The 27,312-nt window shown below is 36.6% G+C and overlaps 2 protein-coding genes across 7 annotated transcripts in view; both read right to left on the reverse strand.

The window, feature by feature from the left end:
• Positions 1-212: 212 nt before the first annotated feature.
• mRpL37 (mitochondrial ribosomal protein L37) lies at positions 213-4,245 on the reverse strand. Its single transcript, XM_074094321.1, has 5 exons — positions 3,984-4,245; positions 3,549-3,896; positions 2,621-2,910; positions 599-768; positions 213-521 (listed from the first exon to the last, which is right to left on the reverse strand). The coding sequence occupies exons 1-5, from the start codon at positions 4,160-4,162 to the stop codon at positions 273-275; spliced, it is 1,236 nt and encodes a 411-aa protein (XP_073950422.1). The 5' UTR covers positions 4,163-4,245; the 3' UTR covers positions 213-272.
• An 878-nt stretch (positions 4,246-5,123) lies between these two features.
• Positions 5,124-27,312, reverse strand: part of pnt (ETS transcription factor pointed) — a 141,240-nt gene continuing 119,051 nt past the window's right edge. For 5 of the 6 annotated variants that reach the window (XM_074094323.1, XM_074094328.1, XM_074094327.1 and 2 more), the window contains 5 exons: positions 10,980-11,228; positions 8,999-9,154; positions 8,454-8,572; positions 7,841-7,998; positions 5,124-7,025 (listed from right to left, as the gene is read on the reverse strand). In XM_074094323.1, the coding sequence (XP_073950424.1) occupies positions 6,962-7,025; positions 7,841-7,998; positions 8,454-8,572; positions 8,999-9,154; positions 10,980-11,228 (746 nt within the window). In that variant the 3' untranslated portion in view covers positions 5,124-6,961. The remainder of the gene's footprint in view (positions 7,026-7,840; positions 7,999-8,453; positions 8,573-8,998; positions 9,155-10,979; positions 11,229-27,312) is intronic. The other variant, XM_074094324.1, reaches the window with a different exon arrangement.

A 27,312-nucleotide genomic window follows, 5' to 3' on the forward strand; every position in this document is an offset into this window, starting at 1 on the left:
TCTACTATCACTATACTTTGCTAACTATGTAGCATTGTGGTGGCAGTTCCATACAAGTAATAAGCCGCCACTACCACTAAGCCACATGTTTTATCTTGTTCCTTTTCTGACTAAGAATCCTATAAGTTTCTTCTTTCTTTCTAACGGCCAAATATTACCTCAATGTTACAAAGTTAGGAATGTATTATCATCACATAGGCATAAATTAAAACAAAGGTGTTTCAGTCCTACATTTATTTTATTATTTTAAGCAACCAAATCTACACAATATATTAACAGTTATAAAAGGCATTTATATATCCGTATATTTTAGGGTTATAGTTTTCTAAAACCGGCATCCCACTGAAATATCGACTTGAATCATATAATTTCATGTTATTTTTGCAGTACCAAATATTCTTTGTACCATTTTTTCCATCGACGTTTAAAGTGTTTAATTCTAAAACACCGAAATGGTACAACTGGCCATCAGTTTGGATGCAGTTTATATATACTGGTTCAGGTAAATCCTTGACATTTTCCTGTAATTTATAATTTTAGAAATTAGTTGAAAGTAAGATTAAAAATAAATTATTTAAATTATTATAGTAGTTTTTACCCCATGTATTTGTTTGGCATAAGCTGAAGCTACCGTAAACGCGTGTGTGAGTGACCGTCCTAGAACTTGGTTCGGAGTAACAGGTTCCTCATAGATGTTGTTTACTTCTGTCTTATTGAAATGCAGCCAGGTTGTGTGTGGGTGCCTTGTGCATACAGTGGGTCTGAATGCTGCAATAGAAGTATGGTAATTTGTTAATGTGTGTTAATTAATTTGAATGTTAGATATTCTGAAGCTTGCATGGCCTTAGTAACATTTTAGCATAACAAGGGGCTGTTTCACCATCCATTGATTAGTGTTAAGTGACGGTTAAATGTGATGCCATCTCTATTTTGTTCGAATAGACGGAGACGGCATCACATTTAACCGGCGGTTAACACTAATCAGTGGATGGTGAAACAGGCCCTAAATGTAGTAAAACATTAAAGACTACTAAAGAGTACAAATAAAATGAAGGTGTGACGGGTGTGTAATGGTTGGTATAACAACATTTAATATAATTTCAAAGGATATAACAAGATTTAATAATTAATTTATTGAATTAGGCGTTACTTTGTGGAGGTCCATATCGATGAATATCATTTGATATAATTTCAAAGGATAGGAGCTTCACAGAACTTTTTATATAATAATATAACCAAAGTACATCAAACCAATAGTTTGACATTGCATAACGTGAAAGTTTCACAAACAGTATAAGAAATAAAAAGTTAGTCTGACTCATCTGCTTACTGATGTGCGCAAGCCACGGGTAAACACTAGTATCAAATGAAAATTATATCAATTGTTGTTATATCCTTTGTTACGCACCGGTTTTCATCCAGCCAGCTTTAATAAAAAACTTCAATTTTCATCTTCAATTTAGTTAATTTTTTTGAAATGACTTCTACAGTCGATAAAGGTAGTTTGCCATAATTTATACTCAGCAGCACAAAATTTGGCTCACTCTATATACAAAATTACCTATTACTTACATTTGAGGGCCAGATTTTTTGCTGCTCAGTATTATACAGGGTGGCCCATTTAGATCGGTCAGTATGGGAAAGTCTGAAACTATAAGAAAACGAAGATCTCTTCTTAGGAACCATGTCATCGATTTTAGTAACAAGATTATCTGCACTCAAACATAAAAAAAAACCTGTTTTTATGTAGGGGAATCCAACTTGAGGCCGTATAGACTAACGTTTCTGACTCGCCATCACAATCAAATGACAGATTTTGTATGCGAAAACTGTCATTTGATTGCGATCGCGAGCACCAGAAATGTTAGGCAATAGGGCCTCAGGTTATGAAAAAAAAACTAACATTATTTCGATACTGATAGTGTAGGTCATAAGCAATAAATGTTACTATGAAACACGATATCTAGAATGAATAAAATTCATTGTTTTCTTATTTTTTAACAATGACATTTTTATTTTTCAAAACGTCCGGGTTCAATTCCCAAGCTGAGTACAGGTTTATTTAAAATGTATGAATTCAGTTTATCTTGTTATTTAAATCGATGACATGGATCCTAAGAACAGATCTTCGTATGTCTTATAGTTTCAGACTTTCCCATACTGACCAATCTAAATGGGCCACCCTGTAAATCAATTTTGAAATGATTATGACATTCAGCAAACAAGTTTAGAAAATTACAAGTGACCTGAACCTTAGTAATTCGAATTTCTAGAACTTTAGAGTAAGGTAAGTATCATTTGTACATTGAAATTAAAGGTGGCATCAGGCAAGTATCCTGGTAGATTAATGATTTTATCAAAGTAAATGATGTTCACCAACCAACATAAAGAGCCAAAACGGACAGACTCCATTATAACTGCAACTATCAACCGCTCAGACACTTCTATCGCAGCTAGCTTTAGCTGCAATTTGTGTGCAGTCTAACCAACTGCTATAGAACTCCAATGAAAAATATATGGTTGAATGTCAGTTGAGGTTTGGATGTTGTATCAGTAAGACCCCTAAGGAATTATGAACTTCTTACACTAAGCTGATAGTGATAATAAATAATATACTCACGGTACATGCTGTTCTCAGAATAAAAGTGTTCAGGAGGCAAAGTAGCAGTGTGCTTGACAGGGTACAAATCTGGTATTTCAACAAATGGTATATCCGTCTCGGACACCTCATGTTTCAAAGGCTTGTTACTGGTCACCAATATATGTGACAGATCCTGGAACTGGATAAGCTCATCTTCTTTGTCAAAAACTGAATGGCTTTCAACATCATTGGACACATATTTTGAATGTGTGACTTCAGATTCACTGCTTTTCTCAACTAGTTGAAGCAGTTTGTTAGTCAATATGATGCTGAAAGTAAGTAAAACATGGTGCTTAACTTAAATCACCTAAGAATATCCCATGCACAATATGCCTGCATAGTACATTAGTACCTAGGCAACCGACATCTTCTTGGGCTAAAACACAGTAACCAGCGTTTTCCCAGAGATAAGACCAAGTTAGATCGATTTTTCATCTAAAAACCTGCTACATACCAAATTTCATCAAAATTGTTGGAGCCGTTTCAGATTCTGATTATGTAAATCATCATCAATCATCTCAGGTGACAAGCAATTAGTGACTTTTGCTTGTCACTCGACAATATACAAGAATTGCTTGTTTAACCCGTCATGCGTCCTAGACACTACATTAGTCGCTAACTTTTTTGTGCGGGAAATGTCCTAAAGACTACCAGTAGTATAAAGGACACTTCCCGCATTAAAAAGTTGGGGACTAAGGTAGTCTTGGACGCATGATGGGTTAAAGGTATTAGATTACATAGATAGATACAATGTGGTCATAATAATTTATGCAGTAAAAATTAGACATTCAAAGTTCTACTCCTACTTATACTTTCCACATTTAATGATATCAAATCCTATTTTCAAATTCTGATTTTCATCTTTTATAATTGTTAAAAATGATTGTGTCTTAATGATAATACTCACTTGCGCCTTCTATCTGTAATCCCTAATACTCTGGGCAAATTGACAGCTGGTCTCATAGGATCCTTAATTTTCGGCAATTTTTTCTGTTCACAGTCAAACACATTTGCAGAAAGTACCGCCTTTTTGACGCATTCATGAATGGCTTTCGGGGCAGGTACTGTTGCAAGCTCTTCTATGTTAGGTGGTAACCTGTCCTCTGCTATTACAGTCTTAGTGAGTACCTGCGCTTGAGAGATACCTTCAAGAAGTACATTTGTGCTTTTTAATGTGTAACATGGTCGCTCTTTGTACTCCGGATGGCTAGCATCGAGTGGTAGAGGTTGTGCATAAGGACCTACTATGTCGATACTGTGAAGAATATAATTGGTTAGATTTAGGTAATATGTATGAATGTCACAGACAAAGATATCGACGGGAATTTCGTTAGATATTTACCGTTCCCTGGGCTCGGGTTTTTCTTTTACGAATTCCAGAGCATCCTCAACTGGAATTCCTCTCGCTCGTAACCTTTCTTCAACTCCGGTGTCCAAAGGAACGCGTTTTCCTTGAATAAGCCAATGCTTTTTAAACATAAAACCAATGTGTTGTCTGTTTAAAACTTGCGTCAGCCGCATTCTTGCTTATTTTATTTAACAAATCCAGTAAAACCAATTGACGAAGATAACCTACAAATGTTATTTCACAAAATGACGTTTAGATGACTTTGACAGGAGAAGAAGGTAAAGACCACAGGCCATAAAACATTAAGCCCGGTTCATATTTATGTCGTGTCGTGACCAAGTCGTGACGCATCAGATCAGTTTCATACATTTTATATGGTTCCGTTCAGATTTATCTGATGCAGTGTGTTGTGCCGGCTTGTGTTGTGTCGCATCACAAGCATAGAGAGAGAGAGACAGAAAGAGAGCATCGCGACACAACACGACAGAAAAATGTGAACCGGGCTTTACACGGTGATAGAAATGTATCACACACTTTTTGACTCCGGTTCTTTAACATCGAGCTTATAGCGTTTTCAGATTATCCGATCCGATATTGGTATCGGTATCTGGGCAAGTTAAATGTATGTACCTGTATTTCCGATTATCCGATCCGATATCAGATCATATTTCGTACATTTTATCAGATATGAAATGTACCGTTTTATAGGTACCTAGCTACCTAGGTACATTGATTGTATTAAATCTTTGCGTTTTTAGCACAGTCCCAGTTATTATAAATAAAAGCGTATTACATTTTAATGGAATAATAAAGAACATTTTTAGCATATTACACCTACTATTTCTCTTGCCGTCACGATGTAACAACGCTTTTGTTTATAATAGTTAAGACTGTGATAAAAGCGAAAAGATTTTACAATGTACCTATAAAACGTTATAGGTATTTCTTATCTGATTTAAATTATTTTTTAATTTTTAGTTATTTTTATTTTAAAGTAATAAAAGCTTGCTTTTAAAAAGCTTTTTTTCTTTCTTTTAAAAGGAGTCGATTTTTTTTCTAATTAAGGAAGTAGTGTTTATTTGAATAGTTTTAGGTACAAAACTAATAAAACAAGCAAGTAAAGAAAACAACAAGTGATTTCGTAAATATATATTTTTAATTTTATATCTTCCATCAATACATACAACGACACTTATACATTCAAATTTGGACATAACTACGAATATTTAGTTCTCACTTCAAAATGGCAGGTTACTCGCAGAAGTACCAGTATATACTTTCAAGAAGTGCGTGTTCACTGACAGCTAGGACAACGGGGAAGACAATATCTTTAGTAAAACTCTTAACCTTTTAACCAACCATGTCTAAATACGCCAAGACCCATTGCAATTGCGACCAACATGCATGGGTACACAAGGATGTTTACATCGCTATCTACGTAGTGGTAGCATTTACACACTCAAAAACTTAAAGAAAAGGAACAGAAGACAAAGAAGGTAGACTAAGTTGCACACAAGAGGCAAATTTTTTATAGGTACATTTGTAAGTTGTACACACCTACAAATGTATAAATACTACGCCATCTTCGTATCATGTACTTGGCTACACGTCTACGCGTTAGTTTACACTTTGCGATGCATTAGACGCTTCTCGCGGTTAAAAGGTTAATAATCTCGCGCAAAAAGGATCCCTGAGTAGAGTCTAACAAATTTCTAAACGTATTTTGAATACCTAGCGCCTTTTGCAGGCTCGGGGCAGGTATGATATTGATGGAGGAAAAATATTTTACAAAATAAACCTTAACGAAATATCTTCGGTGTATGCTAGGAGCTATAAAAATTGAAAATAATACAACTAATTAATTTCATTACTAGTAAGACGTTACATTCCGTTACCACGAGATCAGTGACGCTCATGTCGCCCGCTGTTGCCGGTCCCAAGGGCGCGGCCCACAGGCACGCCAAAATGATCCTCAGTATTCCATTAGGTGCATTTTAATACAATTATTCGGTACAACTAGTCTGAAAATGGCTTTGAAAGCAGATGAAAGTAAAATAATTCGTTAACCACTTTTCGGAGAACTTGTACCTGCTAGCGGTTAGGAGTAAGCCGTTGTTGGTCATTCACTAACTCTTGCCGATTGGTGGGTAAGGGTAATTACAGATTTTACAATCTTTGGACTTTTAAAATAATTTTCGTAAATTTTTAAAAAACTTTCTTCACCATTCGATTCTAACTATGCTTTATTCTTAACGCATATTGCAACAATTTGCGAATCAAACATACAACACTTAATACTTACTATAATATAATACCTAATTATTTCTTTAAAGTACCTAACAAAATTAACTTATATTTACAGTTACCATTAGATTTATAGCAGAATTTTCCTAATTCAGTACTCAAGTATAATAATCGTGATCAATCGTTTCTTGGTGCTGGTGAAACGTTGAAACTTTTGCGAAAACGTTCAGCGATTAATTTTCAATAATGTATCACCTTAATACTGTCTCTAGATATAGATTTATTGACTTTAGATAATCAAATAGAAATGAAGATTCCGATAATCGTCAAATGTATGAAGTGTTAAGGCACCGTCGGTTTTTTCTGGGACAATAAATAATAACGTAAATTTTAGATGAATAATAGTACCCTGAACCTCTTAGGTTCTTTAAGTTTAAACAGAAAGCTTAAATGTGAAATCCACTGGTTGTATGAGATCAAAACTGAATAGAATTGTAGATGAAACTATTAAGAACGTGTGTATGAATTTGGCAAATCTCATGATGTGATGTCGATGAAAAGCAGTCGGTACACGTCCTTATTACAAAATATTGCGTCTAAGAAACAATTTAAGAATTTCAAAGATAAATCCGATTTTTTTTATTAAATTGAAATAATTATGGCAGCGTGCCAGAATGCGGTGCTGTTCTGCTTGTGTGTGAGGTGCGATGAGGGCTCGAGGAGAGCGTTCAGTCGTCGTCCTTCTTTTCCATTTTAGGTTCATACATCGCATGCAGCTGTTCCGGTGAGATCCTGGAACAAAAATACGAATTTATTAGCATATCGCACTACGCTGCGATATTGATATCGCAGTGTTTCGTATTGTCATTTTTTTTGAAAAAATTGCATTTACTTCGTTGCAATATAGGTGCGATATAGGTATTGTTATCTTTGCAATGGTAAAAAAACATGTCAAAAAGTTTAAAAAAATAATGTTTTCCGAAGAAGGTTTGCATAGTAGGTAAACGTCCGAGTGCTCGACACGCTAATACCGAATAGACGACACCCTGCCGTCATCTCTATTCCTAACGACATAAGATAAAAGATGCCAATTATTGGGACAGTGACGAGCACTAGTACGTTTACCTTATCATAGGAATTATAGTAAAGTGACTCTGCCATACCTCAGTAACTAAAAATTATAAGGAACGTTACGTTAAGAATAACACCTCTCCATTTGTTCCGTGGATGTCGTAAGAGGCGACTGAGGATATACTCGTAGGTTAAGGTATAGCGTAGGCGACAGGCTAGCAACCTGTCACTATTGTACCGTTTTTGTCAAACAAAACCTAAAATTGCTATAAAAGTGGCTCCGAAGCGGTAACGTTTCGTGTGCTCTGCCTACCCCATTTGGGAATACATGCGTGATGTTTGTGTGTTACGTTAAGAGTTGATATTCGTACCTTTGACAACGGCCCCATTTTGGGCGCCAGTGTATTTATACAGTTTTAACGAGTTTTTAAAAGGACCCGTCAAAGATACTTCAACTAATACGTGGTGATAAATGAAAATAGACGAACTGGGCAGGCTGTAGGCGTCGTCATTGTGCTTGTAATTAAGGTGCTTACCCGAGCAAGCTCTGCAGGTCGCACACAAAGCGATAGACGTAGCGTTTGCCGGCGGTCTTGTGGATAATGTTTTTGTCGTAATAATAACGCAGCCCACGCGACAGCTTCTCGTAGTTCATCTTCGGCTTGTTTTTGCGGATGCCCCAGCGTCGAGCCACCTGAAAAGTAAAAATCATACATGAAATTATAGTTAGGTCACGAGTTGTTTACCTACTCAGCATTATCTTGGTATCTGTGCAGTGGCATAAAACTGGGCAAAGGCCGTTAATTCGTGTCAGAGGCCAAGACTCGACTAACTGAAATAAGTCTATCGTTTTTTTTAAATAATTTATTTTGGAAAAGTTTCATCCTGTCTCATTATTAAAATTCTCAAAATAGTCATGTAAAGTTACCTAGCAATGATAAGTTTATAATGATATTATGTGTAGGTATCTACTTTGTGACATTCTAGTTTGGTCCGCGTTACTTGCACCACTATGCAGTGGTAACCGACTATTGATAAAGTAAATGTGGCACAAATTGGTAATATTTGATACCGAGTATACATGTAACAGAGCAGTGAACACTGCTCTCATAGCGTTTAAGATAATTACCAGCAGAAAAAGACACGTACCTCATCAGGATCGGTGAGCTTGAATTCCCAGCCATCTCCGGTCCAAGAGATAAAGCCCTGGCAGCCCTTGTCAGTCAGAAGCTCCAGCAGGAACTGCCATAGTTGGATGGGGCCTGACCCTGCACCATAACACACAGTTGCTTTACGATATACGGTGCATTTAATACTACGAGGGCGGGACTGTTCAAGCATAACGCGCATTGTCGGTTTTCTGTTGTCTACATATTTACTATGGTCTAATTTAAAATGTTGGACGTTGTTAAAATAAAAATAGCACTTAATATTGGTTTGTTTACAATTGACCATGGATGTCATAATTTTATGGGTAATTTATCACAACGGAACTTTTTTCAGTATTTTTTTGTATTTAACTACCAGTTAACATAGTTAACTTTTATAACTTTTTGAACTCTTAAATCTCTCTATCATTCACATGATATTATGTCACAAATCGAACACCGAGAAATAGAACACTATTATCTTCGCATATACTTTTTATTACATCTTTAGATTTAGTATTGTCTTTGCATTAGTAGTATACGTACCAGTGAAACAAGGCCCGGAAGCAGGGTAGGCGAGTTTGTCCTGAGGGATGAGGGCGTGCTGTTCTCCCGGCCACTCGCTCCATTCCGAGCACGCGCCACCGTACTCCGCGGGGTAGCTTTCTCCGTAGCCCTCGCCACTGTACCTTCCTCCTGCACCTACGAACAAACTTTGAGGTTAGAGAACAACTATATTTGAAACAACTGCCGACGAAAGGACTGAACAACAACAGACTAAAAGTGAATACTGTGTAACAGTTGGAATCGAACAAGTTTAATGTCGGTTTCAAATTCCTTTATTCATCAACAATATCTGTGTACCTATTCAGTTGTGTTGGGAATAGATAGGTTTTTATAAAATAAGTAAATTAATTAGTTCAAGTTCCAAATAGATTCTGTTAATTTGGATGCTCGAGAGAATAAGTAGGTAGGTGCAAATACGATTTCGCGTTTTTTATAAGTGTGTATTTGGATACTTTAACCTTTTTGTCTTAGTTTAATGCGTTTTTTATAAGTGTATTTGGATACTTTAACCTTTTTGTCTTAGTTTAATGCGTTTTTTATAAGTGTATTTGGATACAGTTAATAAAAATTAAATTGTAGCCCTATCCTTTCGAATGAAAGCGCAATGTTGTAGGTAAGTACTTACCAAATAACGTTTATGGCTTAGAACTTTAGCTTTCTCGTGCAAGATTACCTACCAAGAAAATCTAATGCCGGAATAATGTCTTAATCATGAGACCGGAAAAATAAACTTAAAACCATAATTTCAGATATTAAACCATTCATATTTCTTGCATTAGAATTATAGTTAATCCGCTGATAAGTCGCGAATCGTTTTAATTATGCATTCATTAAGCCTTGCAGTAATTATGAATGATTCAGTCGTATGCGCAGCTGTATCTTCCGACGCAACACGAGAACCCGACACTTGGAGAATAAATAAAAGATGAAAGACTAACGAATTTGTGTGTTGAAACTGAATATCTTCTTTAATTTAGTATCTTGTAAGTATCTTTGTAGCTACAATCGTCCTGTGATCTTTTCTAATGAGGGAATGGGGCTTGTAGTGGACCAAGTTGGCCGTAATTATAACACGAAGCATATTGCGTGCAAGACTGGTGCCAATTATGAACACTTCTTGGAAAAGCTTTGAGATTAAAAGTTACTAAGGGAAGATGGTACTGATATGGTTTCATCAAAGACCACCTGAGATAAATAAAACCGCAAAAAGTAACCGCATGGCACAAAATTCCTACGTGGTGGTTCTGGAGTGATTTTTCAATTTTTTTCTAATGAACGACGTGATGATGTGCTATGTATAATAATGTTAGTTATTATAACTCATCCCTTTAGCTGCTTATGCACGCTGGACGGAATGCTAGGTACTAAACGTACTAAAGCTTTGTCTAGCGGGCGCGGCGGGCCGTGACGCTGGCGTGACACAATGATGCTGACATAGAAAACGCGCCATAATGTACGCTTACGTTATCGAGCAATATGTGACAACTCTCATAAAGCTCGCCAAACTAACGAAACATTGATCGCCACCGCTCAATACTGTCGTTACGCTCGTCTCATAGTCACAGTGGTTACATGTCAGCATACAGAACAACAATACGAAATATTATTATGGCAATACGGAAATTCGAAGATGAACTGGACTCGACACAGCTCGAGCAAGTTGAAATGGCAAAGGCCGAGCTACATCGATCGAAGAATAGATAGCTGTTGGGGGAGAAAAACCCTCGAGTAGCGACAACGAACGGCCGCCTACTAAATGGACTGACGACATCATGAGAGGTGTGGGCAACCGATGGATACAAGTGGCGAATTATCGTTCATTGCGGCATTCTAAGAGGGAGGCCTTTCTTCAGCAGTGAAGGTCTTCAGACTCATGATAACTAACTGATGATAGGCAACAAACAGACAGAACGCACCTCGCCGCGGGTCAAGTGAGCCGTAAGAGTTCTGAGAGTCTCACCTCTAGGATAAGGTTTCGTGTAGGCGTGCGGCTGGTACTTGTGCTCGTGCGCGATGAGCGGCTGCGTGTGCGCATGCGCGTGGTGGTAGTACTCGTCGAGGTAGGGCTGCGCGGGCGCGGGGGGCGCGGGGTACTCCGGCTGGTAGTACTCTTCCAGGGGGGAGGCGGCAGGGGGCGCGGGCGCCGCCGCCGGCGCCTCCGTGTAGCCGTACGCGGTCGAGTCCCGCGGGCCTCCTGTCGTGTAGCCGCCTGGAATGTAAAGACGCGAGTTTAGAGCTTGACACAATGAAGAAAGGTCGATGAGGTTGTTAGGTAACAACAATGCAATGTAGCTGCAGAAGGTACATAACATATTGTGCCTTGTAAGACAGCAGGTACAGTCAAATAATAATTAATGAGCCAACATGGAACCATTTCACAGTATCTAAACTTCATAGTGACATCGCATTAATTAACAAGGAGAAACGTTAATTACTTTTCCTTTGAAAAGGTTCCATGGTGGCTCATGAATTAAAGTCCTTGACCGTACCTACCTACAATACATTTATTAAAAAAAAACATTAACGACTTTTTAAAATAAGCCATTGAAAGTGCCACAGGGATTATCGTAATCGACTCTACCATATGTCGACTCGACTCACTTATTTATTATTAATTAGCCCTAAGACCTAAACCAGCCAGGCTGGTTGTACACAGTGCACGACGCACTATATTCAGTACTTCATGTTTCCAATGAAACACTTATTCCGTATTCATTGCTAACATACAACATATAAACAAACTAAAAAATCAGGACAGCGTGCATGATCGAGGCGTGCGCGATGGCGGGCGGCGCCGGAGCGCGACGGTCGCGGTTCACGGCGCGCCCTTTGTTCTGCGCAGGAGTCGGCCGAAGCCACCCGAGGGTTACCGAAGTTTCGCCACGTCTGCTGGACATGGCGAGCGGTATGCGTATTATTTAGGAGAAAAAATTTAGGTGCTGTCTGGTTTTTGTTTTAAATAAAAAAATGCAAGACGTTCACCTTTAGAGAGTCGTGAAGGCATTGGAGCTAATGGATTATGTAGATACACAATGGATTGTGTACCTACCTACATATTGGTATAAAATTAGATATGTACCAGAAATTGACATATTATATTTCATTAATGAAATTGTAGAGAAATGCCTTCTGTGTTCGGTAGGTGCCCTCTGTGTACTGTTGCACGTAGGTATAATAAAAACTTTGATTAGTGATTGATGTCGTTAGTCGTTGATTGGTACCAGAGCGAGTATCAAAATGAATTATTATTGAGTTAGCCAAAATCAAGGAAATTAAATTAACTGTGGTTCGATAACCCTAGCGCGTCGAATTGATTCCGGGCTTGATTTACAATGCAAATGGCTTAGACAAACAACATTTTAATTATCCGTTACTTAATTGTACGAAGTGATCTGATAGAGAAATTAACTGGTCGACATTAAATAAGTTCTATGTTATTACATAGCATTAATTCCTGATTTGACGTCTTTTTGCGAATAACTAAAGCATCGAAATGACTAAAAGCCAAGTCAAGCCAAAAGCTATCAATAGACAACACGAAATACAAAAACACAATAGGTAATGTACCTAGTACCTAGTTAGTAGGTAGGAGTAGGAAGTAAGTAAGTAGGTAAGAGAGCGAATGGTGAAAATTTAAACAAACCAATGGAAGTTGTGTTGTTACAGGGCAATATATCACTATTTAGCAATTAATTAAAGTAAGTACCTACTATGTAATATCATTTTTTTTTTCAAACTTTAAATTAATTTCGATGTATTAACACGCCAAAGGAACCAAGCGATCAAACGACAGACAGAGCTTTATATCAGTGACTAAGTATAGTTTTTACTTATAATATAAGTAAGTATATGTAACAAGCGGGAACAATACATCACGGGGTCACTAATCGTTTGCCTATTGTCTCCTCGCCAGTATAAATAGCTATTTAAAACTACAACGAGGAAAATTATAGCCAATGGTTTTATTTTTGGGTTGTTATTGGGAAAAACCCGCGCCTTTTTAAATCTTGCTCTATTTATTTGCTACGTAATTAAAATCTTAGAAGAGGATATTTTATAATACCTACTAGTCATCGTTGACTACCTGTTAAAATAAGAATTACCTATAGGTGTCGGAACGACAATGGAGTAACTAAGCTCTTAGAATTTCGTTTTTTAAAAAGCTGGTGTATTAAAAACTAAAATTTTACATAAACTTATTATAGGTTAATACTTATTTATGAAAGCATGAAAGCAAATTTATGAAAGTGAGTAATTTAATTTTGCATCCTCTCGTAAGATTTCACTCTCAACTTCACTGTTGTCAACCTTTCATCCTAGGACTAGGACATGTATTTCTGTCACACTGGACGCGTTCTGGCTCTATCAGTAATTCACTATTTTTTTAATAAATTTATTGTTTATTAAGTACGGGGACATATATTTAGCGTCCCGATCAGCAAACGGGGACGCGTCTCTAGCCCCCTTAAAACCGGGACATCCCGCGATATTTTGCAGGTGGTAGCACCTTGTGCAAGGTCCGCCCGGATTGCTACCACCATCTTGCTCGCTAATCCTGCCGTGAAGCAGCAGTGCTTGCACTGTTGTGTTTCGGCGTGGAGAGTAAGACAGCCGGTGAAATTACTGGCACTTGAGGTATCCCATCATAGGCCTCTAGGTTGGCAACTCATCTGCAATACCCCCACATGTTTATGGGCGGTGGTGATCTCTTACCATCAGGAGACCCACTTGCACGTTTTCCATCCAGTCGAATAAAAAAAAAGATAATCGGAATGTCTGGCAACATATAGGTAGACTAGCAACATTTGCCATTCGAACTGTCTATCAAATATTTTACGCAAGCCAGTGTCCACGCGGCTGACCGATGACCCCGGCCGGCGCGGCGCACAAAAAATGCCACGCATGCTGAGCACGCCGCAGTGCCCATCTATAGGTACCTAAACAGGTATGTCTACGTACTTTCGTATTCATAAACTCTTGCTTAGTTTAGTTAGGTATTTTATATGGTTTGCTAACTGTTCCCCGAAATCATTTTTCATATGGACGGTTTTTTTAAACTGTAGGAAAGTACTTCAGGATTATCAGGATTGTTATAAAACTAACCTAGATTAGGTAGCTCTACAGGATAGTCTTGAAATATAGGTATATTCTGAATAGTTTACAATTCAGAAAAAAAGTCGTTCGTCCTTATGAAACAGCTGGGAAGTAAATCATTTGGGAAAAATGTTTTCAGGGAAAAATGAGAGAGCCACATAAAATGAGAGAGCCACATAAAAAGAGAGCCGCATAAAATGAGAGAGCCACATAAAATGAGAGAGCCACATAAAATGAGAGAGCCACATAAAATGAGAGAGCCACATAAAATGAGAGAGCCACATAAAATGAGAGAGCCACATAAAATGAGAGAGCCACATAAAATGAGAGAGCCACATAAAATGAGAGAGCCACATAAAATGAGAGAGCCACATAAATGAGAGTACCACATTTCATTCCACATTCCAATTTTGAGAGAGCACAAAAATCTGAGAGAATGCGATAGTGATTCCAAGTGCGACAGCTAACATATCTCCCAATAAATAGAGAGCCACATAAAATGAGAGACCATTTTGAAGTTAAAATGAGAGAGCCACAAGAGCCTTAAATTTAATAACTCAAAATACTACCGGTATTTATGTTAAGGTGCGTATCTACATAAAAACATAACTGAAACGTCTAAATTGTAATAAGTTAATTTAGTTAACGGAAACACCTAATAAGACATTTAAAGTATAACTGGAATTCCTTAAAAAAACAGCTGTAAACAAATCACGCTGTCAGGACGACAAATAGAAGCATTTCAAAGATATTTTAATGAACCCACAATGCCTAATTACGATTCCCTACAGTCGAAATAACATCAATAAATTTAAGTGAAACACGTAAAAAGCACCAACGGGATTTGAACCGGTGACCTCTCGGGGATGCGTCACAGCCACGTTCGATTTAGTTATACGGCCAACTTGCTTTGTTAAATTTCCTTTGATCTTTTGTTTACTGGAGAAAAGAAAAAAAAGAAAAATAGTGAGAGTAGTTAATTAAGTGTGAATATATAAACCGCTGTTGTTTTAATTTTTGTGTTTAGAATTATCGCACGTTTAGGTACCTAAGTAAGTCATGTATATAAATATCCTTGATGCTTGACTGCTAAAGTTAATTAATATAAAAAATAAACAAACGGATTTAACTAACTTAAGTTAGTTTTCCTTGTGCTCCCGTACCGTTATCTCGGTTCATACTAGATGGTAAATCCCCGAACGTCCACAATTAATAAAATCATATTAAACTTTTCCTCATCGATCTGCGAGTTAAAAATATCGGATGAAAATTTACGAGTTTTCTACGATATCGCTTCAGTGCTCGATCGACGGGCGTGGAGCGCAGGGGGCGGGGCGAGCCAATCGGGCGAAGCCACGCCCCGCGCGCCTGCTCAGGTCGAAAGGTCGGCGCGCGACCATTGGCGCAAGACCATTCGAATTGAGAGAATACGCATTTGAAATCATTTAAATTTTTATTGACCGTTACTTGTCATGTTCCTTTACATCAGTTTATCGAGGACTAAAAGGCTGACAAGCGTTTGTTATCGTAGCGTTCTCAAATGCTTCGATTGGTTGATGGATATACTTACGCATTTGTCAATTATGAGTAGATAAGCATCTGTATAACCAAAAATTGTAGGTACATAAGAATTTCAATGTGTCTTGTGTCGGTTAGTGAAGGTTATTCTTAATCCAAAGAAATCGGTTGATGACGATAATTAATATTCACTTAGTTACACAGCTAAGTATAATTATTTTCAATTGTAGTCTATGCATTTCTGTTTATCTTGTTTTACAATCGAAGTATAATAATAGTGAACTGAGTTGAACTTTCTTTGCTTGTAGGTAAGTAGGTATATGTACCTACAGTTGAATTCTCATACGTCTGAGCAATAATTCAATAAAAAATATCTGATCACGCCCAACACACCCACACAACCTTGATAGTAGAGTCGTGTTCACATATCATTTTTGGTAAAATTTTTGCTCATAAGTTTAAGAACTGGACTTTACGTACCTATGTAGACAAATAGGTACTCTCTTGAACATCTGAACCCATTCTCAAAAAGTCTTTAACTACTAATTATTCTAAGCAGGTACTTACTAATCGCTTTAAATTATTATGAAGTGGAGATAGGTTGGTAAGTACTTTCCAGGTAAAATAGTTATTGGGCATAATTTTATCATAAAGTCTTTTTCCTTAACTTGTTGAGGTAACGCGAAACTAAAATTTGGCACAAAAGTACAAATTCGTAAGCCCCTTAAGTCAAGTTTTATAAGACACCCGTTAGTTTAAGTAATGAGGCGGCGCAGGCGACAGTAACCTTAGACCCCACAGCTGCATCGTTGTTCGACTTTTTACTCAACTTGTTCCCAGAAATTTGAGACTGCGAAAATGTTTGACTTTTTTTTAGTCATTTCGAGCACGCGCTAAATCAGCCTTATGGTGCGTTTGCGACAGACAAAGGCGCCTTTTTTAAAAATAGAAGTAAGCTCGCGTAAAAAGACTGCAACAAAGAAATAAACGTTATTATAATTATAATTAACCAACGTATATTTTAAATTTGTCGATGGCGCATCGCTCGCCACATATCGCGCCAATTCCCATTTGAGAGCGGAAATGGAAATATGATTTTTTAAAATTAGAATCAACCGCGGCGCAGGTGAGCGCTCGGTGACAGCCCGATGTCGCCCAAACGCTGCTCTGTTTTGACATAAATAGCCCAGTCCAATTAATTATAATTAAAATTTACTTGTCTATTAAAGATGGATTCAAAATTTTAAATTAGGAAGAAGCGTTTCTAGTAAAGTGCAGCTATAGGTACCTACTTTAATTCAGAGAGCTAAATGGTGACGTTGGGTACTTTATGAATAATAAATAAATTATGATTGAACCAGGGCACTTTAATTGTTCTAATTCCAGACTCCCGACGTTTCCAGATGTTGTTTTGTTATTCATTTTAAATTATCAGCTACTAACTTTATATTTCAAAGATCCAGAATAATTTGTCAATTAAGAGACTAGTTGTCACACACGGGAGTGTTCAGTAATAAAACAAAAATTGTGGGAAAAATGTGCGGCCGGTTCGAAAGTAGAGGAAATGGTTGTCAGCACGAGCTGTTTAAATCAAATTCAGAATTGGAACATCTTTCGACAGGAAGTGTTAAATATATTATTAAATGTCCCCGACGCCACGCTTTGTTATGTAGACATTTCCTATCGCAATTATTTTTATTATATTTATATTAAACTAGCTGAGTAATACGTGGCAGATTGATACTTCGTTCAACGCACTCATGGCCGTGCTTATTTAATTCTGTAAACAAGATTGTTTACGTAAATGCATCTGACTTTGACCTTTTACCATTTTGATAGGGACATTTTGCTACTGTGGAACAGTGAAAATTCGCTTCTTCGACTTCAATCCAATTTAATTCAGCAATTGCCCCTTATCTTATCTTATCTTATGTTTAGGGGTCCTTGCGGATACACTTCGACCCGTAGGGATCTTTTGTGTAATTACCCCTCCTTCGCACTTACTCTATTGCCTTTATCACCTCGTCCATAAATTGGATGATTTGACGTAGCGGTAGTGCCTTAAAGTCTCCTGGTGCGGGGTATCCGTCGCCAAAGAGTCTCATTCTTGATCTGGCGAGGGCGTCACATTCACACATAATGTGTTCCATTGTTTCGTCTTCCTCGCCACATATTCTACAGACTTCATTGTCCTGTAGTCCCATCTTTACAGCAATTGCCCCTAGAGAAGGACTTCTAGAGGAAACTCTACGGTTAGACATCCCTAAAATTATTAATGAATGAAACAAAATGTCCTGTTTGTAAAACTGCAAAGCTATTTCAGTGTTATGAACTCAACTTGTTTTAAAAATATAGAGTTCCAATCAGTTTTCCTCACTGCGATGCAAAATTAACTAAACACGCGGAGCCGATTTTTACAACCCATAAAATGGCACATGGCTAGCCGCGACGCTCGCGCACAGTTTTCCTACCTCGATACATTTTATACTTATACAATATCTATCGAAGCATATTTTATTAAAAATATAACGCTCACAATAATATCCGGTGAAATATAATGTTGGCATTAATTAATAATAACACTGTCGCAGCAGATGTGGATTCAGATTTAGAGTAAAAAACAAGATCGATTTTATCGATTTATACGATCGATGAATAAAAATTTAGTGCTTGTCGATGATAATGCACATGCCGATGGCGTTCAGAGAGTCGTTAATGGAATCGTTATCAGAGAATCCGATAAAGGTTTATATAATACGATCTCGTAGCCTAGATATAGTATCTTACATTGTCTAGAGTGTATGCAACATTCCTACATATAGAACGAATAGGCTTTTATTAGATAACTAATACGAAATTAAAATTTTAATGCACGGCAAAAGGTGTATTGTATTGTATAGGTACAATGCTATCATTATTTTTGATTCTCACTGGACTTTTAAAGAAAATAAATCTGTTGTTTTAGCATTATAAATTAGTAGTAACAATAAAGAAAGCGTAACGTCATAATTTTATGATTCGTCCGGCATCTTTTAACGAAAATCGCGGCACTGTTGTGCTGACATAAGATTATAATCTTTCAGAAAGCAATAAACAATATACCGTATGTTCGATTTCAAATTATAGTTAACAAGCTAAAGATATTTAAGTCTTCATCAAATGACGTGGTTTATGCCAGATCTAAACGTATTTGTTTGTTTACATTGTTATCTAAGAAAAATGAAGAAGTTCCTGAAATATGAAAGACATAAGAAGAAAGAATCTAATTTCACACAAAAGACAAACAATAATTACGTACAATATACCGTATGTTCGAAAATTATGTGTCAAGCTAAAGATATAGGACACTGGCTCAGCATAATGCTGAAACGTTAATAATAAACACCCCAGCGCTGATTTTCAGCCAGCACCGTTGGTATGAGTGTTTTAACTAACATTAAATCTCGTAGAATATTTTAGAGATTTGGAGCAACTAATCCACCAAAATCTTGCAACTTTACCACCCAAAATGCGGAAGATGTCATAATTTTTATACAGTGCTTAAGGCGGATTAACTTAGATAACGTTACGTTAGCGTCTTGGAAACAGCAAACATGTTCATGTAGTTTAGACTATACAGCTTTGTGGTAAGGTTGAATTATATAAAACAGAAGTCGTTGGTACAGACAGGATATAGCGGCGCTACTACAGCGGAAGCAAGCACATCAATGGTGCGACGTGACCCGCGCCTGTCACGCGTTAACGATCGCATAAAAAATATTGTTGTCTATGTTTGCTGTGATTTTTTAATCGACTACAGCAGACGAAGGTGAGGACGCTTGCAGCCACACAAAAATAAAATCAAGGCTCCTTGGGTTAAAATATAATGTTGATGATATATTTAATCATAAAATACGACGTAACCTTGAATTCAGATTAAATCAAACAGATGCATCCTGGATTCCGCTAAATTGATAAAACTGAAACACACAGTGATCGATTAAAATTTTAAATCAGATATCTAATCAAGGTATCTGAATTTATGAAATATGACGAATCAGTAAATACTATAGTAGTCAGTCTGATAATGAGAAAAGCTCATTTCTAAGATAGCTTTGATTACGGGATAGTGGTATTGAATGAATGACGATTATAAGCCGGGAGGAAATGCACCGCGCCGGAAGTGGCCATATTGTGAATGGACGTGACGTTGGCGGCGAGACGATGACGTCATCGTCCACATGTGATGTGATACACGAGGCCTTACCATAAACTCTACTGCATTTTTGGAATAGATTATTTTCAACAAGTACAATTCCAAAGATTAGAGAAGCTACAACAAAGATGAAGAGTCTACGTTTCGTAAATGCGCTTCAATAATAATACTCTTATTAATGTATAAGTTGTATAACATTATAGTTTTGAAACCGATATCACTGCATCTTGCGATAAGTTGGAATATATCTCTTTCTCATGTTAACTGTTAATTTCATATGTTTCATGTACCATAAGGAGTTATTTATAATGCAATACAATACTTGGGGCTCGGACAATGTGGGACTCTACATTTTAATGTGCATAATATTTAGAAGATTCGTTGTTATTTATTATTATTTTTGAATTTAAATATACCCGCCGAATGTAACACTTCATTAAAAACAAAAAAAGAGTCTTTATAATCGGCACTGTCAATAAATTACAAGGACTAATATTGTCATTCGGGCTTAATTGAGATAACCTAAGTTCAAGTTTAATTTGAAGAGCTAATGGCACCCTGCGCCGGAGTTATTTTAAATATTGTGCAGATGCGCAGCAGCTGGCCGCGGTCACCTTAGACTTAGACAGGTGACTCTAACGCTTTGGTATGCCTTCGCTATCACCATACTGTTTGTGACAATATATCATAATCACAAGATACAAAATACTGTTACCACGAAAAAAGTTTTCGTTGGGTCTGCTTGAATTATTTTGAGCATTCAAACTTCTGAATTAAGTATTGCGTCTATTGACCAAAATCAAACTAGGTAGTTAAATGACGATTGATTAAGGGGGGGCTTTTTCACTTCACTAAATGATATCTTTAAATGAGAGAGCGATCTTTATTATTGTTTTAGTTTTATTTGTGATTTTATTCGATCGTATTTGCAATTTAATTTATGGTTTTCAATGAATTTTAATGTAACTAATAAGTGTTTTATAATAAGACTGTCTGACATTGGATAAAAATATTGTTCTACAAAGATTTATTTCATTTAAATGATGCCTTTCTTTACCAAAATCGAAACGCTAATCGCTGATTTATTTTGTTAAGCGCAATTTTGCTCTACAAAATAAGGCGAAGCATTATTTTCCTTGAAATACAATTAAGTATACCCTATTACTCGTATACTTGAATATACCTAATATTGACTGTTAACAATGCTAGAGAAATATAAAAAAAACGATAGGTGAGAATTTCGAATTTACGATGCCATTGATCTTCAATTGTTTCTATATAAGGACTAGAGGTCGAGACAGCGCCATAAGACACAACTCTACGGCTATAAAACATTTAATTAATATAATTCCTCATTGCGATCACGCAACGTGTTAGAATGAGATTTGTGTCTACCCGCAAAAGGAAGGAAACGATTACTGAAAGGTGAGTAACCTGCACCGTTACTCTCGGCCATATCGACCGACATTTTGTCATCACTCGACACGCGTCAACTGCGATTAAATCTGACCAAACAATATGAATATTCATTTTCTAGCACGTGGTTTGCATTAACTAGGTGGCTAGTTTTCCAGTGATTAATAATAGCGAACTAGGCAAAATTTTAGAAGCGAGAATATTGATTTATACGCTTCTTAATATTTTTGGGGAGTGCGTACATCTGTGTTTCTATCTGGGCTACAAAGTAGGTACGACAGAATAGACAAAAGAAAAGCACACAGGTAGAAACTCTAAAGTAGAACCAAACTAAATTAGTGATCAAAAGTGATTTGAAAAAAAAAACGGGTAGGTAGAGAAGATGTGATCGATAGAATAGAAGAGCATCATAGATTATTTTGAATATAAACGTTAAAATAGCTCGTCACCTTAGTTAAAATGAATACATTAGACAGTTTACATTAACGTCACGTAATCTATGTATGCAAATGTCAGTGTGTGACAATGGTGCGAAGCTAGTGCGAAGCTTTTTATGCGGCTCACGCGGCGGAAGCGCGGTGCGCCCGCGCCGGTTCCAACATGGCGGGCGAAAGTGCTTCCGGCCGGAGCTTTCAAACTTCTCAATTATGTCCTTGTGTTTCTAAGATAGATGTTGTTGTTAAGGAACTAGGTTTGGATAGCTAGATGATTGTAGTATTATATGTGGGGATACTTAACTAAAGGTACTTAAAAAAAAACAAAATTTACATTGGTTCCCTATTGGTGGTAGTTGGCGGTTTACTTGGTGTTATGTATTCAAATAACCCACGAGTTTACGACGAATTATCTATGTATTTGGCTAAACATACTTAAAATGTTTGGAAAGCTTTGAAAATTGCAATTACTTTATACTCCTATTTTTAAAGCTCAAAATGATCATATGAGTACAGGGTGTTATCGTTAAGTGAAGCATAGCAGATAATAGAAAAGTTTTAACTAATATCGAAAGTACGTTACCCAATGAGTAAAATCACATCAATAACTTTATTTTTAAAACAAGAAATATCCCCAATATTAACTTCAAACCCTCCCATACACTTACGAGTAGCACGCCGTTAGTTGAAAGCCTTTAGATTAAAAGGCCTACGTAGTCATTTCACCATTATCATAATGATTCATGAATTATTTTATTTTATCCAGTTAGGTATCTATATCAATCAATTGTAATTTTCAAATTTTAATAAAAGCTCATTTAGAGATATTGAAGAGGGCCCGTCAACGTATTGCACAACAAGGGCGTCACTTCGAGCAATTGCGGTAAATAAAAAAAAAACTTCCTTACAAAAAAAATGTTTGATTTAATATTTTATTACAATTTATTCGTGTAAATAATGAATCTTAAATAGTTTTATCTCTTACAGTAGGCAAACAGCCTCAAGGAACGTCTTAGGTACTTAATGTATGGGAGCGTTTAAACTTAATATTTTTAATATTTATACTTTATAAAAAATAAGTAATTAATGTGCTTTTACTTATTGGGTAGCGTACTTTAATTTTGATGTCAGTTTAAATTTTTCTGATATCTGTTACAATTTTACAGAATAATCGCATGGCCACACTTAACGATTACACCCTGTACACCTACACGGAACGTCCTATAATCATACCTACATCGTTTTAAGTTAATGGTTCTAATAATACATTCATGTTGATTCCTTATTCGTATACTATACCTATTCATTGAACATAGGGAAATACAGAATTAATTTAGCAATTGAGTTTATTAAATATAATACTCCGTCTAAAAAATGTAGTAGCTAGGCTAGGCAGTAAGGTGCACACAGAATATCTTTTTTTGCTCATGTAGTTTCTTATTACAATGACCCCCAAAGGCGTCCTTTTATATTAGTGCTGAACCATAAGTCTATGATCTATGGTACTCGCTAATGAATCGAAAAATATCATTTTAAATGTGGCTATAGACAACCTAAACTACCCAAAACTGCCTATATACGAGCATATCATGTACATTCTACAGCTGATTCATTTATGGCTCGCAAAACACGACAACAATGTAACATATTACAGTAACAGGTCGTATCGATATAATGTATTTCATAGTACGATACGACTGTTTAGAATATATTTCAGACTTTCATTCCCGGCATGCTGAAACGACAATCGATTATCGATACAATCAAAAGTCATCGTCTGCTGCATATGAAATTGAATTGACCAATGAGAATGCGTCATTTATGACTTTTATGAGGTGGTTTTTTTTCTTAAACGCATAATATGCACAAAATGCTATAATTTTTTAAAGTATGAAAAACGCCACAGTATCGCAGCAGGTCGGACATGACGAGGATGACGTATTTATTTTTTAATAATAGGTTGGGTACTGGCCACCAAGAACGAAATCGTTTAAAAATATATATGTCACGGAAGAAAAACTAAAATCGGCGGGAGGGGTGAAACTATTTACCGGCCCGGATAATATCGATATGGAAATACCGGCCCAATTATTCGTGTACATACAAACTCGTGTCAAACTGACACGAGTTTCTATGGGCGTATACAACAAAAATCAAGTCGGTATTTCCATGTCGGTATTATCCGGGCCGGTAAAGAGTGTCACACGGCGGTAGCAACCATGTAGTAACTGCAGTCTTTGAATTGTTATTGTTTTGTGATAAATGTATTTCGTCATAGTTGTCATCTTTTGCTTACTTTCCTGCCCCTACAACAATGTACTATTTAAGCCGTAGGTACCTATCGCGATCTATATATTCATTTAAATGTCACATTTTACGAAATGTTACATTAATATGAGTAAGATGGATTGTGTTTCATTAAATATTTTAGTTCACTTTGTATTAATTACATTTTGCCTTGAGCTAACCGCAACTTTTAATGAGCATAGGTAATACTTTACTGATATTGATAACAGTTAGTAAATATTCTCTTCTACGTAATTTTAAGTTCATAATAAAATTAAAGCGAATAAAAGGATCACAAATGTACCTATTTACAGGATTCAATATCAAATGTCTTGTTTTTACAAAGAAACACACTATCTCCTCGCAGTTAAAACCTACAGTCATCATTCTATAATGTTATTTCCTTTGTTAAAAAATGATTTCAGTAAAATATTTTAAGTTTTCGGTTTCCTAACGGTACAAACTTAACGATACCTCCTTACCAATCGTGCTGACATTTACACAGGCAAAATTAAATAATAAATATCACGGGACAATTCACACCAATTGACCTAGTCCCAAAGTAAGCTTAGCAAAGCTTGTGTTATGGGTACTAAGCAACGGATAAATATAATTATATAGATAGATATATACATAGTAAACACCCAAGACCCGAGAACAAACATTCATATTTTTCATACAAATACTTATCCGATAATATTCTAAATAGTGGTGATTTTGATTTGTTGGTGTGTATCAGAACTACTTATTTTACGTGCATGCAGGAAGATTTTTTGAGTTACAGGAAAATATACTAATATGCCAATTAAAAGACTTATTTATAAACTGGCAATGTAGTCGTTTTCGGTTTATACGAGTACGAGTAAAAACAAAATCAATTTAGCTCAACCTACGATTATATGTACCTATAGTTTAATCTGTAGAAATAACAGATGCCTGACGTTTTGTAACACCAACCGTCATTAAGTATGGCTAAAAAGCCATTCAATAAAAAAAAGTATGGCTAGGCGTATGAAGAGATGTCGATTGTTAGTTAATCAGTTTTATATAAGGATAAGTATAAAATGCGAAGGTGTTTCAGGATAATTTTAAGCCACTATGTGTTAATATGAATTTTCAATGCGAAAAAAACCTTATTTAAGTACCTAAGATAACGTTTTAACTGATGTTTGTGTTCAAACAATTGTTAAAAGTGAAAAAGGCTATGCAAATCTTATGCAAATTAATAAAGTTACCTGTTAACGCGTACGCAGGATCTGGGCACATGTTTTCTAGCTGATCAAAGGGCCTGATCTGGTCATACTGTAGCTTTGGACTGGTCACTGATTGTTCGTACCCTAGCCTAGACGCACTCAACGCCTGCTCATAGTTGAGTCTAGAGTCTCTTTCCGTCGGGGAATCGTAAGGTTTTAATTTGACACTGTAGTCCGTGAAATTGAGTTTGGTGAGGGCTGACATGGGCAGGTCGAGCGCGCACGGCGGCACTGCGGCTTCGCGGGGAGACTCCACTAGGAGCATCCTGGACCCCGGCACCAGCAGTCACTTACACTTGTGAACACCTCAATGTCATTACGAAACACTTGTATTCAATTTATAAAAAAAACACTTATTTTTAAATTCAAACTAATGTTAAAAATAATCAGATATTTTAGATACACGTGAAAGTCGCGCTATAAATGACGCGTTGTACCTAAAGCTCCGATTGCGCGAGTCAAGAGACCGTTTCGCTTCGCGCCTGATCGCCGACTGCGAGCTTTCGGGCGGAATGAGAGGGCGGCCGTGGAAAATGTGGACCGAGTGCGAACGAGTGGAGCCGAGCGCGCACGAGCACCGGCGGAGACACACGAGCGCGCGCGACCTGTCGCGCCACCTGCTACGACGACCAACTGTTGCGCAACCGTTGATTTTTTTGCTAACCCTCCAGAAACATGGAAATTAGCGCGAGCACCTAAATTAGTTTATGATTGTCTAACAACATATGAAGGGCTCTTGCCTTGACAAATAAACGTTAATAATAAATTAAATTATTTATTATTTTATCTGTTTGGTAGAGAGTCGGTAAAATGCGGACTCGTTTAAAATGGGTTCCACTACCTAGTAATAATATGTACATCATTACTTACTACCTAACGAGTACCTAACTCTCACTTAAGTACTCTTGAATTAACTTTGGAATTGAAAAAATACAATCCTATATACCACATTTACCCAAATTAAATATTGAGAATCGTACAACTGTCAGTTTGTAATTTTTTACCTAGGTACCTAGTTTTGATTTACTTGTGAATATCAGAAATTGACAAATAGCCAGACAAACAGACCTCACAGTTATATAACGGTTTCGTTTTTTTGCTGTACGAAAGCCTCAAAATAAACTAAAAGTATATCAAATGTGTATTAAAAATTCTATCCTTTCCTTAAACCTAAACGTTTTATAAAAACTGAAGTTGACCTTTAGTGAATAACATGCTTAAAAGCGTGTAATTTAAGTAGCTAATGATTTTTTAACTGTACCCACAATGTTCGCAGTTTACAGTTTCCTAGCAAATTGCTTGTAAAGTTTGAGCGTTTACAGCCCGCTATTGTTTTCGAACGTATAAAAACTGCGTTCTTGACATTAAATGGTTTAGAACAATACAACTATGACTTTTAAAACAATGGAAGTGACATCTCATCAAAATTATGTTTTAGCGAATTGACGAGTACCTCAGAATATCCTAAAATTGTATGTCAAAGTTAAAGTTTTTCGTTATAATAAAACTAAACAATGCACGGTAGAAAGTTAAATTTAAATAATATTAATACCGGTATACATATACACCCTACATAACATCCCGCTCCTGGGTAGGCAGACCTCCTCTCAGAATAAGACGGCTTAGGCCGTACCTAATTCCCACGCGAACCCAGTGCGGATTGGGAACTTCAAGCACATCATTGTATTGCTTTGCAGGTTCGTACAGGTTTCCTCACGAAGTTTTCCTTCACCTTAAATTTCGAATGTGAATTCGCACATGAATTTGGAATAACTCAGAGAATACGAGCCCGGATTTGAACCTACGATCCTATGCTTAAGAGGCTATTATAGGTCAAACCACTAGGCCACCACAGCTTTTTATGTAGGTAGGTATTACTAATTTCTTATTGAATCTACAATTTTTTTGGAAACAATTTGCAAAAGAAATCATAGTTGCAGAAATTCTGGAACAGGTGAAGTGTGAATGATTTTAGAAGAACATCTGCCAAATTGTTTTAACGCGACCAGTAAAACGATGATTTTATTGATACTTTTGATTGGTATCGGGGCAGCTATTTTAACATAATGGGCCCGCAGCTGTCTTCATTTGTCATCC

This window comes from Choristoneura fumiferana, chromosome 11, assembly GCF_025370935.1.
Source record: "Choristoneura fumiferana chromosome 11, NRCan_CFum_1, whole genome shotgun sequence".
In the NCBI taxonomy this organism is placed as follows: domain Eukaryota; kingdom Metazoa; phylum Arthropoda; class Insecta; order Lepidoptera; family Tortricidae; genus Choristoneura; species Choristoneura fumiferana.

What these genes read in the sequence shown, in the direction of transcription:
- mRpL37 (XM_074094321.1), bottom strand. Translation starts at nt 4,162, where the DNA reads ATGCGGCTGACGCAAGTTTTAAACAGACAACACATTGGTTTTATGTTT. An exon ending in AAACCCGAGCCCAGGGAACG is followed by an intron (nt 3,897 to 3,983) that starts GTAAATATCTAA and finishes TATTCTTCACAG; the next exon opens with TATCGACATAGTAGGTCCTT. An exon ending in ATTACAGATAGAAGGCGCAA is followed by an intron (nt 2,911 to 3,548) that starts GTGAGTATTATC and finishes ACTTACTTTCAG; the next exon opens with CATCATATTGACTAACAAAC.